General features: G+C 29.1%; 2 protein-coding genes across 2 annotated transcripts; both read right to left on the minus strand.

Annotated features, from left to right (window-relative positions):
• Window positions 1-1,100, minus strand: LOC124838555 (uncharacterized). Its single transcript, XM_047314180.2, has 2 exons — window positions 588-1,100; window positions 1-503 (listed from the first exon to the last, which is right to left on the minus strand). Exons 1-2 carry the CDS (start codon window positions 682-684, stop codon window positions 376-378), a joined length of 225 nt encoding a protein of 74 aa, XP_047170136.1. The 5' UTR covers window positions 685-1,100; the 3' UTR covers window positions 1-375.
• Window positions 1,101-15,629: 14,529 nt separating this feature from the next.
• Window positions 15,630-16,290, minus strand: LOC124838552 (uncharacterized). Its single transcript, XM_047314178.2, has one exon. It carries the CDS (start codon window positions 16,151-16,153, stop codon window positions 15,917-15,919), a length of 237 nt encoding a protein of 78 aa, XP_047170134.1. The 5' UTR covers window positions 16,154-16,290; the 3' UTR covers window positions 15,630-15,916.
• Window positions 16,291-17,892: the final 1,602 nt, after the last annotated feature.

Raw genomic sequence — 17,892 nt, forward strand, 5'->3', positions numbered from 1 at the left:
TAAAATAGAATAAGATTTTATGTTATCCTCATTCTTCTTATCATCAATAATTGATGGCCAACAAAGGAACCATGACAGTCGGACACGCTGTCCCATGTTCAGTTGTCCTCTATAAGATATTTTTCTGACTCGAAATTTGAACATTGACTATTGACTAAACAAGAGAGACAGAAAGAGAGGGGAAAAAAAAATCTAATCTACATTTCATCATAACAATCTCGCCATGATTTTCTCATCAATCATGGGGATTCCCTACAACACATCACAGATTACAAAACACCTACACTAGAGTGGGATGGATGATGATGATGACCTTAACATTAGCATACAAAAAGATTAGCTAATTGGTGCAGTGGCATATTTGATCGAAGGGGGTCAGGTTGAAGAGGGTATATTGCAGTTTGTGGATTTGGACTTGTCGAGAATAGACCACATAACTTGAACATCCTCGTAGCCACATGCCATGACTTCCCCGTGCAGATCCATGACTCGGGTCTCTTGGTCTGGAAATGGATGAGAATGAGAATGAGAACGAGAATTATATAGCATAAGATAGAAGAAAGTAAGGAAAGAGGGTGGAGAGAGACCTGGTTGAGACTTCTTTTGATCCCTTGGCGGCTGGTTGTTGAAAAAGGTGCAAGCTTTTTTGAACGGTGTTGTGATGGTCTTCTTCCAAGAGGCCATTTGGGTGGGGAAGAAGGTGTGGAGGTTATATATATATATATATATATATATATATATATATAAGAAGAATGAATGTGCAGCAGAGAGAGAAAGCAGAGAAGAAGAAGAAGAAGGAAAGAGAGAGAAAAGGCAAGATCCGTGAGACGAGGAGCGATGGAAAATGAATCGTTTTCATTGATATATAGATGATTTTCCTTATCTCATTCATCCATTGATTAAGCGAAAGAAGGGTCGGCTACTGCACCAAACCACATGCTCCACCCTCCCTCACTGTGACACACTCCTTCTCTTACACGTGATCACTTTTCCACTTCATTCTACTATTATTTAATGCTAACTGGACCCCTCTACAGTCTCTCTCTCTCTCAGTATTCATCACTCAAAAATATTACTAATCAAACAATCATTTCTTTATCTTTTCAAATTTAGAATTATCAGATTCAACCAGTCTTATAAAAGATTCATTTTCATTTCAATTTATATTTCAAATATTTATTTTTAAATAATTTTATATGATAGCCAATTTTTTTTAAATTATACGTGTAACACTTGCCATCCCTACTTCAGATAGGCTATTCCTGTTCATGTTTCTGTTATATGACTAAGATCTCAGTAATGTAGAAAACTCAGTTCTTTGTTTGTCTCTTATGTTACTTTATCTTATAGTATTCAATGAAATGAGTTTTCCTTTATTATATTATTTTTAAGATTTTGCTTCAATACAGTGTTATGCAAATATAAAGTTATGTAAGATTTATGTTAACTTAAAAAAAAATAGTTAAATTATTATTTTAAAATTTAAAAAGTACAATTTATTCTTAAAATTTAAAATCTAAGACTTTATAGTAAATCTTAATATATAGTCATCGGTAAATCACATTTCTTCTTATCTTCCTTCATGTCGGTGTCATCGATAATTCTGTATTTGTTTATGATGCTATTTTTTTATCATAAACATCTTTCATTATATTGTATGACTTTTTTCATTGTGTTTTTTTTTTTACTGTGGAAGATTGATTTCCCTTGTGTTATTGGTGGAGGGACCCTGAAAATGCAGGTCTGTAATTTCTGAGGCTTATGTAACGAAATAAAGGCATTGGCCAATGGCTCAGTTTCCCACTTCATGGCATGTGATGATAATGATCTGATATGGGGAATGGGAACGTGAAAGATTGGACAACACAAACCAACCAAAGGAACCCTAATCCTTGTGGGGTCTTCTTCCACCACGCCCTTCATTTTCAGCCCTATCTACTACCCATTTTTCTCACTAATAATACTCTCCATAGTTTACCAATGACAAAAAAAGAGAAAAACCTTTTTAAATATTGTTCATCCACTTTATGACATCTAATAATATTCGTCAAAAAAATCTAGCTGTCAACCTTATACTTTTGATTCTTCATTTTAAATTGTATTAACATATATAAACTCCCTTTAATACCACCGAAAAATGTAGCCTTGGTAATGTGAACACTGAGTGACGGTGCCGTTGATTCTAATCATGAGTTGACTAAGACAGCCATTTAAGTAATTAATGACTAATCATATATTGTTAGCTTCCCAATGCACCTTAATTTGGTTTCAGAATCTTCGTTCCCCCAATACCTTCCTTATAAAGTGTGTTTGGTCTTTGTTTACAGCAACATAAATCTGCAAATCAGACAAAGTTGCATCGAAATTACTCAAAAATATTCAAAGTCAACATATATTGCCTGTCTGAATACCCTTAAACAACGAAATCCTACGGTAATGTATTGGAACTAAACGGATTTGTTTCTAATATCATTTTAATTTTTTTTTTAATAATAAAAATATATATATAAATTCATGTTATTTTTTATTTTATTTGATGTAAGACTTTGTTTATAAATAATATGTGTATATTCTTATGAGATTTATTTGAAATTTTAAGGACAGAATGCAGAGGGACGATGAATGGTGTAACGGTATTGTGCTGCATGTCCTTTGATCTCATTACAAACAGCCATTTACTTTGATTTTGAGTTTAGCAATTAGACTTGTTTATTCCTTGTCACATGCAATGTACCAGTGAGGACATGTGAACAGTACAAATTATTGCTGGGACGATTATTGTTTTATAAATGATGACAACAAAACCTTATTGTCTTAAGGACAGAAAATAGCGCGTATGATTGAGATGATTGACACGTTTTTTAAATGCTTATATTTCAATAGTTTTCTAATATTTTCTATCAGACTCATTTAATTTCAGTGAAAAAGATAAATAAATAGTCTGAGTAAAAATTGTTTTTTACAAATATATTTGAACTATTCAACGTTAAATTCAACACACTCATTGTCTCAGTAACTCTGTAATTTGTCGGTACATGATTTTCACGTGTTTACATGATTTTGACATGTAAACAAACAGTAGGTAAGCTAATTTAAATATCTCCTTGTTTTTCTTATCTGATTACTACGTTTGATTGAAATACTTTGAAGTTTTTTATCTTCTGATATTTTCTATAATAATTACTCTCAAACTTATATTTATTTTATAACAAGGTTATTCCTACGGTGTCCTTGAAACAAATTTGGGGGATTTAATTTTCAAGTCAAGTTTAGGCTCATATCAATTGCACATATTCTGGCATCGCTTTCTCTTATATACTAGTTGCAATTGTAACTATAGTCTCTGGTGCTATAGTATCAATAGTGTTACTACCACCTACTTTGCACAAGTGGAGGTCCACCTGTTATCTTAAGAAAAAAAGTATAATTGTGTCAATGGTATTTTAAATGTAATAAATGTGAGAATACAGGAAATTAGTTTAAGAATATGAAATTTGAAAGAGAAAAAAAAAATTATGTTTAGAAGTTTAAGTAGATTATAAAAAAATTGAGTTCTCATTTCTTAAAACAATAACAATATTTGACCCTTTTTCTACTTTCTTTCTTCTCCTTTTAATTGTTTGATCATTTTTCATCCTTTTGAACATAAAAGATCATAGAAGTGTTCCTCTTGACAAGTATTATAAAAGCCTCCAATCAATTTCTCTAGTTGGGTAAATTAATTTTTCTCTTCCTTTGGACTTCAATTTGACCTCTGAGTGTAATGTTTTTATGCTCAAACTAAGTTTATATGGTCTTCTAAGTTGAATGGTAGGTCCAATTGTTAAATGGATGTTTCTAGGTATAAATAGAAAATCTTATGAGTAGTGGATTGTGTGAGAGATATTAGAGAGATGTCATCTAACAGGTGAGAGAAACTAATTATTTAAATTGTTTTAAATTGAGAGTTTATAATCTACATAATATTTAAATTGTTTGAGAGTGTAATTGAATGAAACTTTATTGTTTTGGTTTTTATGATCTACATTGTTTTTAGCATGGACATGTTTTAGTTTTTAGTATATTGTATGATAATGAAACATTTGAACGGTTAGCCGGTAATAAATTGTTGAATAGAATTTATGTGGTGTGAGTCGAGGAAGACTTTACACGGTAGATAATATAATATGAAAGAGAATCATACTTAGAGAATTACTGGGATTAATCTACGATGACTTGATTAGGAACATTGATTCTAAATGTTGGAACATCACTAAAAGATTTGGAAGTAAGCATGAAAAATGCAGAGTTTCACAAGTTCATTCGATATATTCTTTCAAGAATAATGTTTAGATGTATTCCTTTATTTGAGTCATGTTACAAAAATATGATTAAGGTTTTGAAATAGAACCATGTGGACTAAGATTAGATAATTGTTTTTAATGAATATGAACCATTTAAATTTTTGACTAGATTTTATAAAAATTATTTAAGAATTGATTGATGATGTTAATGGAAAAAGGAGAAAAATTGCTAGGTATTAACACAAATAAATTTCGTACAAAATTTAATTATACAAATTTTAAATTATTTCTTAGAATTTTTATAATATGATTTATTTGCTTTCTACTTTTTCATTTAATGAGCTTACTCTTGTGTTTTGTGTATTCTTTGTTATTTTTTTATATGATGACAGTATATTAATATGTGAGTAGGGAAGAAACATTCGTTATAAATTTAAATAAAATAAAATAATAATTTGAATTCAATATAATAATAATAATAATAATTTAAATTAAACTAATTATTTTAATTTTAATTTGAAGTCAAACCGTTATTGGTAATAGAGATAATTTAGAGTAAAAAAAAAGAATAATTTCAGTCTCATTCATAGAAATTATGAAATGTGGGAAAAGAAAAATATAAAAATGAATTAATTAATAGATTATGTCCTATTCTTGGAAAGAAGTATTTAAGTATGTTATATAAGAATATATTGAACACTCTTAAATATATTTTAATGATTGAATTATTTTTTCCAAAACATTATAACGGTAATTATTAATTTTTATATTCAGTATAAGTTAAATGTTTATGAGTAAAAAGAAAGGTCTTTTGGTAATTTTAATTAATGCTTATATGTAAAAAAGAGATTGTATCTCCTTACTTAATTCTCCTCCTTAAATTTAATTTTGAACATTTAATTGATTCAATTAATCAATATATGAATCTAATATTAATATGATACAATCTCATTTATATTCAGTTATCAAATTAAAATTCAATTTATTTTCAATTTGAATTCTAAAAATAGTAACAAAACACAAAACAAACTTAGGAATAAAAAACAATTGATGCAAAACCTAATTCCATTTGTTTGATTATTTATTGAATTAATCGTTAGATATTTAATTCTTCATTTGATGAAGAAAAAAGAAGTGGTAAAAAAATGAAATAAAAGGAAAAGAGAAAAATGATGCAAAAACATCTTTTGAGAATTTATCAATAATTTATGTCGTTGTGTTTTGAGTATATTTAAACCTTATACAAACATTGAAAAATGAAGCAAAAATGTGATCTAATAAGTAGATCTAATAATGTCCATAAGTCCAATTATAAAAATTCAAACTAATATTAACAAAAACCAATTCACATGGTTCTTTTAGAGCTGTCGGGTAACTCGGCTCGACCTGGTCCGACCCACCACGGGTTGGTCATTTAGTGAGTCAACCCAACCTGACTCATTTATTAGTGAGCTGGAAAAATTCAAACCCGATCCAAACGGGTTGACTCATTGACTCACTTAATTATAAGTTTTTTTCAAAATAAATAAAATTATAACTTTTTTTAATTTAAATCTAAATAAATTTCACTCTAACTTCAAAGACAATTCAAAATAAAAAAAATATCACACAATCGAAGTGTAATTCAAAAACAAGCACACAAGGCGAACAAATAAGTTTTTAATATTGATAATTTTTGTATCATTTGTCCATCTATAATATTAAAGTCTTGAATACATAAATCTATAATATTTTTTTCTCTTAAAATATCTTTTTCTTTCATCTCATCTACAATATAATTAAAAAAATGCTAACTAATAATATTGAAACACAAAATAAAATAATTAAATTAAATTAGGTGGGTTGATAAGCCAACCGGCTCACAATGGGTTCAACCCGAATGAGTCAGGTTCTAAGTGAGCCGGATTAAAAACTAACCCGTACAAAATTACATTTTTTTCAAACTCAATCCGGTTCAAACATGTGATGAACCAGGTTAGCTCGCGGATTACAATCCATTTTGATAGCACTAGTTCCTTTATAAAAATATTTCATTAAATCTATCTCAACTTCTTAAAAAAAATTATAGAAAATAGTATAAAACTTCAAATTCCGTAAATTATATATCCATTTTAAATAGAATCAATAAATTCTAAAAAAAATTAAAATTAAAATAATTAATAAATATCAAATAAACTGAAAATACAAAATTAAAGAAAATATGAAATTAAATTCAATTTATTATTACAGAAAACAATAAACAAGTGATGAAAAAGAGCTAAACATTAAGCAAAGTGAAAAGTAATAACGTGTGTGCCTCATTCCATTATTATTGCATGCTCCATCTTTGTGATATGTTCTCCATTGTCTCTATATTGTCTCTTAAAGTAGATGGTTATATCCCCACATCCACGTTTCTTTACAACAACCTTCTCTTCGCTATATACGTATGGTCATTTTCTTTAACAACTTTGTTTTCTTACAATAATTATGTTTTAAAAAAATATAATTTAATTTAACATATAGTATAATGTTGTCTTCTTTACAAAATAGTATTCGTGTGCCAATGCTATTTAAATATAATAAACATTTGTTAAATTGTTTAATTAAGTAGGATATTTAATTTGAATCTAATAATAATAAATACTTAATTTAAATTAAACTAATTATTGCAATTTAAATTTGAAGTCAAACACTTATTCGTAATATATATAATTTAAATTTTAAAAGCATAATTGAATATATTTTTAATCATTGTAAAATAATTGAATTTTTATTTATGTTTTTCTAAAAAAATAATAGAAAACTATTAATTATACTCAGTATAACGTGATACTCGTTAACTGCTTATATATAAAAAAAGAAAGGTCACATGACCATTTTAATTAGTGCTTACTAGTATGTCTGATATGATATGATGAATACCCTTTTTATTTTAAAAAAATTATAAAATAAGTGTTTTTATTATACGGTGACTTCAATTATAGAAAGATGAAATAAAAGAAAAATATTCTTAAAGGAAAAAAGAAACCAAAATTCTCTCATTTTGTCAGTGATTAAAAAAACAACAATTTCAAATTTTATGGAATAAATCAATTAATAACAAATAAGATTACAGGAGAAAAAACCACTTCTTACTTATTCTACATAGATTAAAAACATATTTAAATGTTTTAAAAAATATATAAATAAAGTGATTCATAAATTATTTGAGCTCGAATTGATAAATGTTACATCAAAATCATTTACTTAGTTGAATCAACAAATTCGATCTTAAATATGCTACCCTAATTTCATTTATGCTATTAAACTTTTGAAAAAAAAAGAGATTTCGTATCATTAATACGTCTTATTTACAGGTTTATTAGACAATATTGTTTTTTTTTTTTCAATCATGTCTCTTTATCTCCATAAGTGTTAAAATGATTTTTGGGTCATCGGTCATTCGTACCCAACCTACCCACGTTTTTGTAAAACTTAGACAACCAACTTAAGGGATATTGGATCAATGATTTGACGGAATGAGTTAATTTAATCACATTGATTACTATAAAAGTTATATTTAGATATAGTTGTTAGTGTATGCGTTAATTCTAACCTACTTATGAAATATTGAATGCGTTAAAAAAAGTCCTTACATAAAATGAGAATGAGTTAGAGCTATAGGATTAAAGTATGATTAAATTTTTAAAGAAATTAATTAAGCTCTAAATATTTTTTATAATTGCAAGTTTTTAAAATATTTTAAATTGTAAATTGTTTCATAAATATTTTACATTATCGATAAATTGATCTATAATTAACTTTTATTATTTATACTTAATTATAAAGTTGAGGTCCAATCAACTTGTTGGACCAATTCAACTTAATTTTACTTAATTTTGTTTGATATTAGGTTCAATCTTAATATATATTTTTTTTATTTGGACTTGTGTTAAATATAATTTGATTTAATCTTGATTGAAGCCAACTCAATTATCTTAGTCTAAACCAACTTAACATTACATGTTTCAACAAAGTATGCTTGATCTTAACTCGATCTAACTTATTCTAACTTGGGCTAGGTTTGATTGACCAACCCAATTAATATGGACTCAATTTATATTGATTTGGGCTCAACTAAACCTAACTCATTTGGACTTAATTTAGGCCAATTCAAATTAATTTAGGCTTGACTTGACAACTTTATATGGGTGTTGTACTTCATCCACCTCCCCACATTATTTTAAATACAATTATATCCTTAAGTTAAAAGGATTTTTACTTTTATCCTGTTTTAAATAATTTGAAACCCTAATTTTACTTTCCTAGCACCCACCCACGAAACTCTCTTCCCCTTTCCCCATCTTCGTTTCACCTCCCCACCTCCCGCGCTTCCATCCTTTTTTCTTCAGTTTTACAAAATCATTACGTTTAAAAACTAATTATATATCACATCCAAAATTAAAAATTTAAATATAAACTAATATAAATATACATTATTAAAATACATTAAAAATATATTCAAAAATAATAAATCAAAACATTTAAATTAAATTATTAAAATATCTAATAAACTAATAAAACAAACCCTAAAAAAAACGAAACCTTTAAACGGAGGTGACATCCTTCAACGGATGTCAACATCCGTTCCGTTTTACCTTAAACAGATGTTGACATCCGTTTAAAGGTTTTGTTTTTTATTTTAGGGTTTTATGTCATGGTTTATTCGAGTACGCACCTGAAGGAAACACCACACACGCACTGCACCACTCCACGCACTGCACCACGTGAGCGACACTGCACCACCACGAGAGGGAGACTGCTTGATAATTCTTTCCACCACCACTAACCTTTACAACTTGTAGTATCTCACAGCAGACCAAAGAAAGAGAGGAACAAGTATAATGTTAAAATGAAAGAAAAGTATTTTACTCATACACGGTACTACAATAGGTTATTAGTGAAATAAGTTATGAAGGGGTAAAATTAAAAAATAATAACCTTAAAAATAAATTTTTACTGAGGGCAAAAAAGTAAAGGGGAGGTAGAGGGAGAAGAGTGTGGTGGTGAAGGAAGCAACACCCACTTTATATTATTTGAGTTCAACTAGCCAACTTAATTTGATCTTGATCTTGGTTTAATCCAACTCGATCTAACTGGATCAACATAACCTAATATGAATATGACATGTGTGACTTAATCACATTGATATGCGGTTTAATTACAGATTCAAAAGTTTGGGCCAGAATCAAAACTGAGATATCGATATCATTATCTTTCAAAAGTTGTATTCTTATATTCAACGTACCGATTAACATTTACATGTTCGTGCTTTTGAAGCAAGTTGCTTCAAGTAAGACACTTCTTTGTATATTGCCAAAGAAATGAAAAACAATTGCTATGCATAAGCGATGTCACACATACAAAACAACCAACTATGATCCCTACTCACCAACTTCGGCTAGTAGAGCACCTTCTGCTACGTGAATCATAAAAAAAAAAAAATCCCATTTCATGCAAGTACCCACACTAACTTCACTAATGCTTTTACTTAATAAATATTGTATGGATAAAAAGATAACTTGGAGAATCTCAAACATACAGCTTTATTAAATACTTTTATTTTCCACCACTTTAAAATGATTTAGATTAGTTTCAATTTTTATTCAATACGATCTTATTGCTAATGACAATGTAATTAAATGATAGTAATAAAAAAACATTCTATTCTAACATAATTCTTGATCCAAATTATTAACCAATATTTGCCGAATTGAAGTGATATTCTCACATAATAAAGCAAATGGTGAGAGTAATACATATCGTTAACTAAAAGCTTTCATTTTTGTAAGATTTTTTAAAAATATTTTATGAAATTTTACAAAATGCATAAGATTTTTTTTTCTATTCTCCTAGAAAATCCAATAAAAAAAAGATACAAAATATGAAAAATTAGGGCAGTGAAAACTTAAATTATAGTGGTGAACATGTTATTTATGTTATTAGAGTGCAGAGGAGAGCTTCATATAGTCTGTTTAGTCCATTTTCCGTGAGATGCAGGCTTCATAAGAAGAATTTCTGTTGAAAAACTTATGAACTTGTGGTGACCATGAGAACGGAAAGATAAGGAGATTCCAGGGTAAACTTAGAGACAACCGTTTCAACTGAGGTTCTACATTGAAGAGCCGTGGGTGTCAAAAGCTCACGAAGAACCCTAGGTACGAAAAGAAGATATAGTTCGCATCCATTTAGATGCCCCTAATTTCTAGCTATTTAGATAGGAAAATGCCCATTTTATGTCTTCTAGCTTGTAGTGTAGCTTGCTGGCATGAATTTTTTCAACTTCATTACTGTAAAATTAAAATAATTCTTCATGTTACACCTAAAATTGCCACGTGGGATATCGACTGTCTTCTTCCTTCACGATAACTATTCTTTCTACTTTTCTTGTTTCTTTTTCAGTTCCAACTTTTTGTTTTGTTTAGGGTTGAACTTATTTTTCTTCTTACACAAAGTCACATTTGTGTTCTTTGTAATCACAACTGTAAGTTGTAATTATCCTTTTCAACAGTTGAGAAAGCTTTCTTCTGCTGTGAAATATGAAAATGCGTGATATAAGATGAAGGCTGTGTGGAAGTGGCATGGGACACAGAGCCAAACTTTTGAGTTGTTTGAGTCTTGGAAGTAACCTAAGTGGTTCTAAAGTAACTAGCAAACAAATCAAAGATACTCTCTGCCTATATTTTGCATTACAGAATATAAACAAATTAATGAATGCATGTGTCACCCCAATGTTATTGTTGTCAATCTCTCAAAGATAACTTCAAATCGGATTCCACCAGTTCATATAAAGGTGGCACGACTTTTATAGTTTCAGACCAACACAGATGAAGCTAAGTTAGAATATGTAGACCCTCTGATTAAGAATTAGTACCTCTCTAAAGTTTCCACCAAAAGTTGCAAAATTTCATGCCACATGGGGAAAAGGTGAAACTCCAGTTCTGAGTTGATAGTTATCTGCATCAAGCATATAGTATATTTTTCTCTGATATTACCCTCTCAAACTATAACCATAAATACTGATGAATTTAGTTAGCTGTAAAGATTTAAAAGACAAGATCTTTTAGTAAAATTTGAAGGACTAAAGACATTTGATAATGGTGGGTGTTAAGATTAAGAAGTGAAGATGTAGATAATTGAACAATATTCCCGACAGTGAAAGTAGGTTTTGTATTAGAAGCAGAAAGGCAGGAGCTTACGATTCAAAGTAAAAGACATTGGTTAATGAAGAAGATGCTGGAATGATATTCCTAAGTACACTGGTAATCTGGTATCTTGTCATTCTGAGATGTTCATTTATTGACGATTCCGTTTAACCTTTACCGATAGTTTTCCCAAGTAGTGAAGCCCAGAAAAAGCACAAGAGTACAACTTCTTTTATGTTAACCCTCTGCACTCACTGCACCACCCATCAGTAAGATTTCTGATTCTCCTTCTCAAGATCCCAATGGTGCCAATTCTTTTCAACGAACATTTCTAATCAGGATCCAAAACATTAATTCCTTTTCTGCTTTATATAATTGCATTTTTTAGTCTTTACACATATAATATTATAACTATAAATACAAATATGTCAATATTTAAATTAAGGAAAAAAAAGTTTTTAAGCTATAGAGAATTGAAAGGAAATATATGTTAGCTCACTCTTTAATTAGGTAACACGAATTATATAACTACAATATTCCTCTTAGACTCCATAATTCCATTTCAAACGCGATCTTCTAATCACTTTAAAATTGAAATGATTTTTTGTAACAAGATTAAATAAATTTAATTCTTTTTGTAATAACAAATTATAGAATGATAATAAAAAAACAGGTTTAACATCCTAAAATAATAAAAAAATAGTGATTTTTTAGACTAATTTAACGTCCTAAAACGGATGTTAAACACGAATTAGGTATTCGGAGAAATTTATATATAAACAAGGAGAATATAATGCCAAATTCTAGAATGATGATAAAAAAAATGAGTAAACAGTGAATTTTTAGACCGATTTAACTTCCTAAAATTAATAAAAATAGTGAAAGGTATTATATGTTAGCTCACCTTTTAATTAGGTATTCGGAGCTACAAGGCTTATGTAAAAACATGAATATTCTTCTTAGTCTCCATAATTCCATTTCCAATATGACCTTCTAACTACTTTTAAATTGAAATGATTTCTCGTTACCAGGTTAAGAAAATTTAATTCTTTTTATATAAAAAATGAGAATGTAATGACAAATTCTAGAATGATGATAAGAAAAACGGATAAATAATGAATTTTTAAACTAACTTAATATCCAAAAATTAATTATAAAATTAGATGTGTCCTTTATAATTTCACCTCATCTTTATATAAACAAAAATTACATATATGTTAGGTAGGATTTTCAACAAAAACCTCCAACTAAGCAATGATGAAAAAGAGATATTATAGAGAAGTGAACATGCATAATTATTTGAAGAGAAGAGATTAATAAAAAGTAAATTTTAACTCTAACTTATCCAATTTATAAGATGAAGTTTATATATATATATATATATATATATATATATATATATATATATATATATATATATATATATATATATATATATATATATATTAATTGGTGATTCAATGTAGAATCATTTTTTCTTTTTTTTTAAATTTTCTTTTTTCATTCATTTTATTTGTTGTTCTTTTTTTTTTCCTTTTTCTTTTTTCTTTGTTTTTGTATTTGGTTTTTTTCTATTTTTTTCTTTTTACAAAATATTGTTACTAAATTTAAAAGGTTACTAAATCACACAAGTAATAAAATGCATATGTCTATATATAGTTTTTCACAAGGACTTGCGTTGACAGCAGAAGAACAATATTTATTTACTAATTAAGACTAAATACTTTAAAAAAAATGAAAATGGTTCGTATTTATGAAATAAATCTAATTGAGAAAGCAATAAAAATAAATAGACAACATTTTTTAAACAGTGCCATGAATGAATACATGCACTTATCAACTTTATTACTTTTATAATTTTGGTACACTTAGTCAATTTAATAATAAGTTTATGAAAAAAAAAAGAAAAACAAAGAAGAAAAAAGAAAAGTAAAAATAAAAATAATAAATAAACTTTAGACTTAACTTAATTTTATGAAAATAATTAGTTTGTATTTATTTATATAGTTTAAATGAGTTTTATCTATAGCTCATTTGATATTCTTAATATTCACTTATTGTATGTATCTTCCAAATTGTTAAACATATTTTTTATGATCTAATGATTTTAATATTGTACTTATAAGATTTTAAGGTATTTAACCACTATTAGGGATGACAAGAAAATTCGAAGATAAAATTTCGACAGATAGTTGGTATCCATGGATATTTATTACCCGCGGGGATGCGGGAGTGGATATTTTAATATCCGCTTGTAAACGGATCTGATGTGAGTATATTATACTATCTGACATGCGGGTACCCGTTACCCGCAAAAAATAAAAATAAAAATAAAAATTTAATTTATATTTTATTTAATTAATATTAAATTATATATATATTTTGTAATTTTATCTAAATTTTATTTTAAAAATGTATAAATATATATTTTTTAATATTTACGGGTATCCGCGAGTTTTAAAATATCCGTGAATTTTTTTGAAACGGATATCCATGCAGATAGCATACGAATTGTGGGTGAAGTTTTCATTTTACGGATCAGGTTACGGGTAGACACTATCCGTATCCGACTCGACCTATTGTCATCCCTAACGACTATACTTATCAAACTAATAAAAGTATACCATTAATATATATATATATATATATATATATATATATAAAATTTTAACATTTTTTAATATTAATGTTTTTAAATATCTCATAATATATTTTATTAGAAGTGTAAAATTAAACTATTACAAACTTAAAGTTCATTTCTTCCGAATTCTTTCTAAGTATTTTAGTATATAATCCTATTAAACATTTATAATTCTTTTAGTCACTAATTAATTTTTAGACTTTTTCAACTAATTTTTAATTTAAAACTTAATTAACTACACTTTCAAGCACAACATATTTATATTAAAAAAATATAAAAAATAGTTAAGAAACATTTTAAGGGATAGAAGAAGACAAAATACAAGAAGTTAGAACAAGAAATTATGTTTTGAATGTGACAAAAAATACTACATACCATTTAAAGAAACTAATTTAGCAAGAGAATTTTTAATTAATAAAACAATTTAAACCTAACTGAAAGTGCCAAGCACACGTTTTCATTCATCATCATCACTCATCTCCTACCTTGGATATCTACTAACTTAATTTTCAGAATCGTTCTAGAGGATACCCCATCGTTACATGCTCCTCAATACTCCATAACAAGTCATCATACACCACGTGCTCACCACATTCTTCAAGCTAATCCTGCTACATCACACCTAATTTTGGATAAACGAGAACATAATGACGGTTGTGCCAAAAGTTGAACCATTATTCAAAGGAAGAGAATCTAGCCCTTCATCATATATCTAGTTCAGAGGTTCAATCATGTCACAACATTTAGTTAATTACAATTACAAAACTAGAACTGCAAATTGATCTGAATGATAATCAAAATTATAAATGATTTAGTGTCATTATATATTTAACTTTTTCAACTTATAAAAAGTAATTAGTAGCACTTAATTATTAATTTATAGAATTGACCTGGTAGCGTAGATGGGATTCTCTCTAGCCGAATTTCGTCTAACCCTAAGTGGTTGAACTTGTCATTGCATAAGCAATTAGAGACGAAAGAGAATGAAATGCATGGTCCAGAATTTTTATGGAGTGTGGCGTTGAATATTTTCTTGGCAACTTTGCTCCACATACTGGTTAAGACAAATTAGGTCAGCAATGTTACAGAAGTTTATGGATATACATTTTGCTATAATCAAACTAACCCGACACCTATGCCGACATATGAATTTTTGTTCAAATTCATCGTGTGTTTATTCATATTTGGTTAGCAGTTCTGGACAACCTCGACTAATAGCATGTGTTTCCGATGAAGGGCTACACAAATTAAAAGTACTAACAACAACCGAGTGTAAATTTGTGCTGATATGCTCATGATTCAGTGCTTGCTTGGATATTATGACTCACGCAGTTAGCTGGTTAATATATTTCTTTTATGATTTGAATAGAGAAATTTGAGATAATTAATGGCTGCAATCAATGGCCAAAGCAGGAATAATGCAGTCACAGATAAGCCCTTGATGTATTTTCTCAGTACTGGAATAACATGCAGATCGAAATCATATTAAATTAGAGAAAATTAATCTGAGGTAGGATGATAAAGAAAGTTGTAGCCAGAAACATTACTTTTTTATTCTTGATAACAACGAATGGAGAGAAGAGAAAACAAAAGTATAATGAGTTTTTACATTATTACTGAGCACACGCATTATTTTAGCAGCTATCTATAGTAAGTTTGGATCCACACCTCGAGTGAGAACCAGCACAAAGGAAATGAAAGTGCGTGAGAATTACATTTGCAGGGATAGAGAGAGGTAGGAACCAAGTGTAACTGGTGTGAGTTATTAAAGGAAGCACTAGTTTGATGAATGAAGAGCAACGAAGAAAGGGTTTGTTATTTGAGTTTCAGGACGCAATTTGGTGCTCAGAGTCACTGACTCGTGAGGCATAGAATCTAGCAATGAAAGCAGATGCTTTCCTGTCAATACCAGGCTCAGCAACCCAACGCCCTCTATCCTCATCACTTGCAAAGTGCCTTCTGCTATTATCATCGTAGCTATAGTAGTAATCATCCTTGCTGTTTGAGAAACAAGCCTTGAAAATACCACAAAAGGAGAAGGACGATGACTTCTTAGCCCCCATATATGTTTCTTCTTTTTCTTCTTCTTCTTCTTATTTGCAAGAGTAACTCACTTAACACTCACCAAACACACAGTATGATTTTCAAGGAAATGAACTCGAAGAACTTAGCAAAGTGTGATGTAGCTCTTGCTGATCTGTGTGTGCTGGTTGGTGTTTTTGCTTGGAATAGCAGTGGCCGTATTTATAGGGTACAGGAAAGTCACATGCAAGCACCAGCTGCACACACAGGTTTTACTGCCAAAAGGGACGGTCAGGATTCCCTGAAATGACTAATAAGAATGGATATCATGGTTGTAAAAATTGAAAAAAAGCATAAGCGTTCTTGTCCTCTCCCTTGCTGATATACACAGTGCTAACTTTGCTTTTCTAGCTATATCTTATAACTTTGTTTCTCCACACAAAAGATGCCTTCTTCCTTTCTTTCTTATATAAATAATGCCTACGGAATTTGATTATTGCGTCCACTCCTAACTCGGTCGAACGTATATAGCTCACTTTACCTCTCTCATCACTTCAGATAATAACTTCCCCAGCTTTTACTTCTTTTCTCCTTAATTCTTCATTTTTCTCGGCTCATTTGGTAATAGCAAGTCTGAACAATTCAATGGAATATTTTCCACCGATTTGAATTCAACATGTATCGGTTAGACTCAATTATACACCCACTTTACTGTATGTAACTCAAATTTTATTCGATTCTTTTACTTTGTTGTGAAAAAAGAACATTACAGCAGGACTCTTTCTTTCGATGTAATTTTGCTTGGCTCGTGTGTCTATAAAATCAAGGAAAATGATGACAGCAAACATCTTTAACACCCAGAGAGAAAATACAAGAAAGATAAGTAAGCGTATTTGATAAGTGATAGGTACGATGAAAAATAGAGAAAAAATGGTGCATGTTAATTGTATTTCCATGTTATTCTCATTCGGTAACAAAACAATCTTAAATAATTTGTTGGGAATAAAACTGAAGGTGTTGAGTAATGCAAAAAACATTATATAATTACGGATCTGATATAATGATATTATTGGTTGTCATTGCAGTCAAAAGAGAGGAGAGTACATAGTTCTCCATGAACTCTCCCATTATTCTGTTCACACAGATTTATGGAATAAGGGGAAAATTGTTTTAACTTAATTAGCTAGGAATGCAACTATGTCTGAGAAGTATTAAGAAATGGTTACAATAATAATAGTTAAAGCAGTTGCTTAAGCATGCATGTAAAGTTGGACCGCGTACTTTGTACGTATAGATGCATGATAAAGAAGAAAGGGAAGATTTTTACAAGTAAAAAAATTGGAAAGCAAGGTTTGTGTGCTTCCTTTGCAGCCTTAGATGGTATAATATATGTATTTTTATTGTTGATCTTTATGCACAGGCATATATAGGTAGCCATAACCGTGAGTGGTGAAGTGGAAGATAAAGGTCCCACCTTCTTCTATAGCTTCCTCTCCCAAGAGAGTGCCATCAAGCTGTCTAACTTTATCAGATCTTAATTCTTAAGGGATCCTAAAACCAAGCCACAGATGTTCAAGCAGATCTCACACACCTTTCAACTTTATCAAATACAAGGCACTCTTCCCTTAATCACTGTTAAAGTTCTTGCTTTCTCGGATCTAATCATTTATCATATCTTCTGTTGCATAATTTCATTGCTTTATAATATTTTTTTATTACTCTCTTCTTTCGTCTTTGTATTCTTCCATTCTTTTATTTCTATGTTTCTTCTCCAAGTTTA

The sequence above is a fragment of the Vigna umbellata genome, chromosome 1, assembly GCF_029865625.1.
Source record: "Vigna umbellata cultivar VRB3 chromosome 1, Vumbellata_1.0, whole genome shotgun sequence".
In the NCBI taxonomy this organism is placed as follows: Eukaryota; Viridiplantae; Streptophyta; class Magnoliopsida; order Fabales; family Fabaceae; genus Vigna; species Vigna umbellata.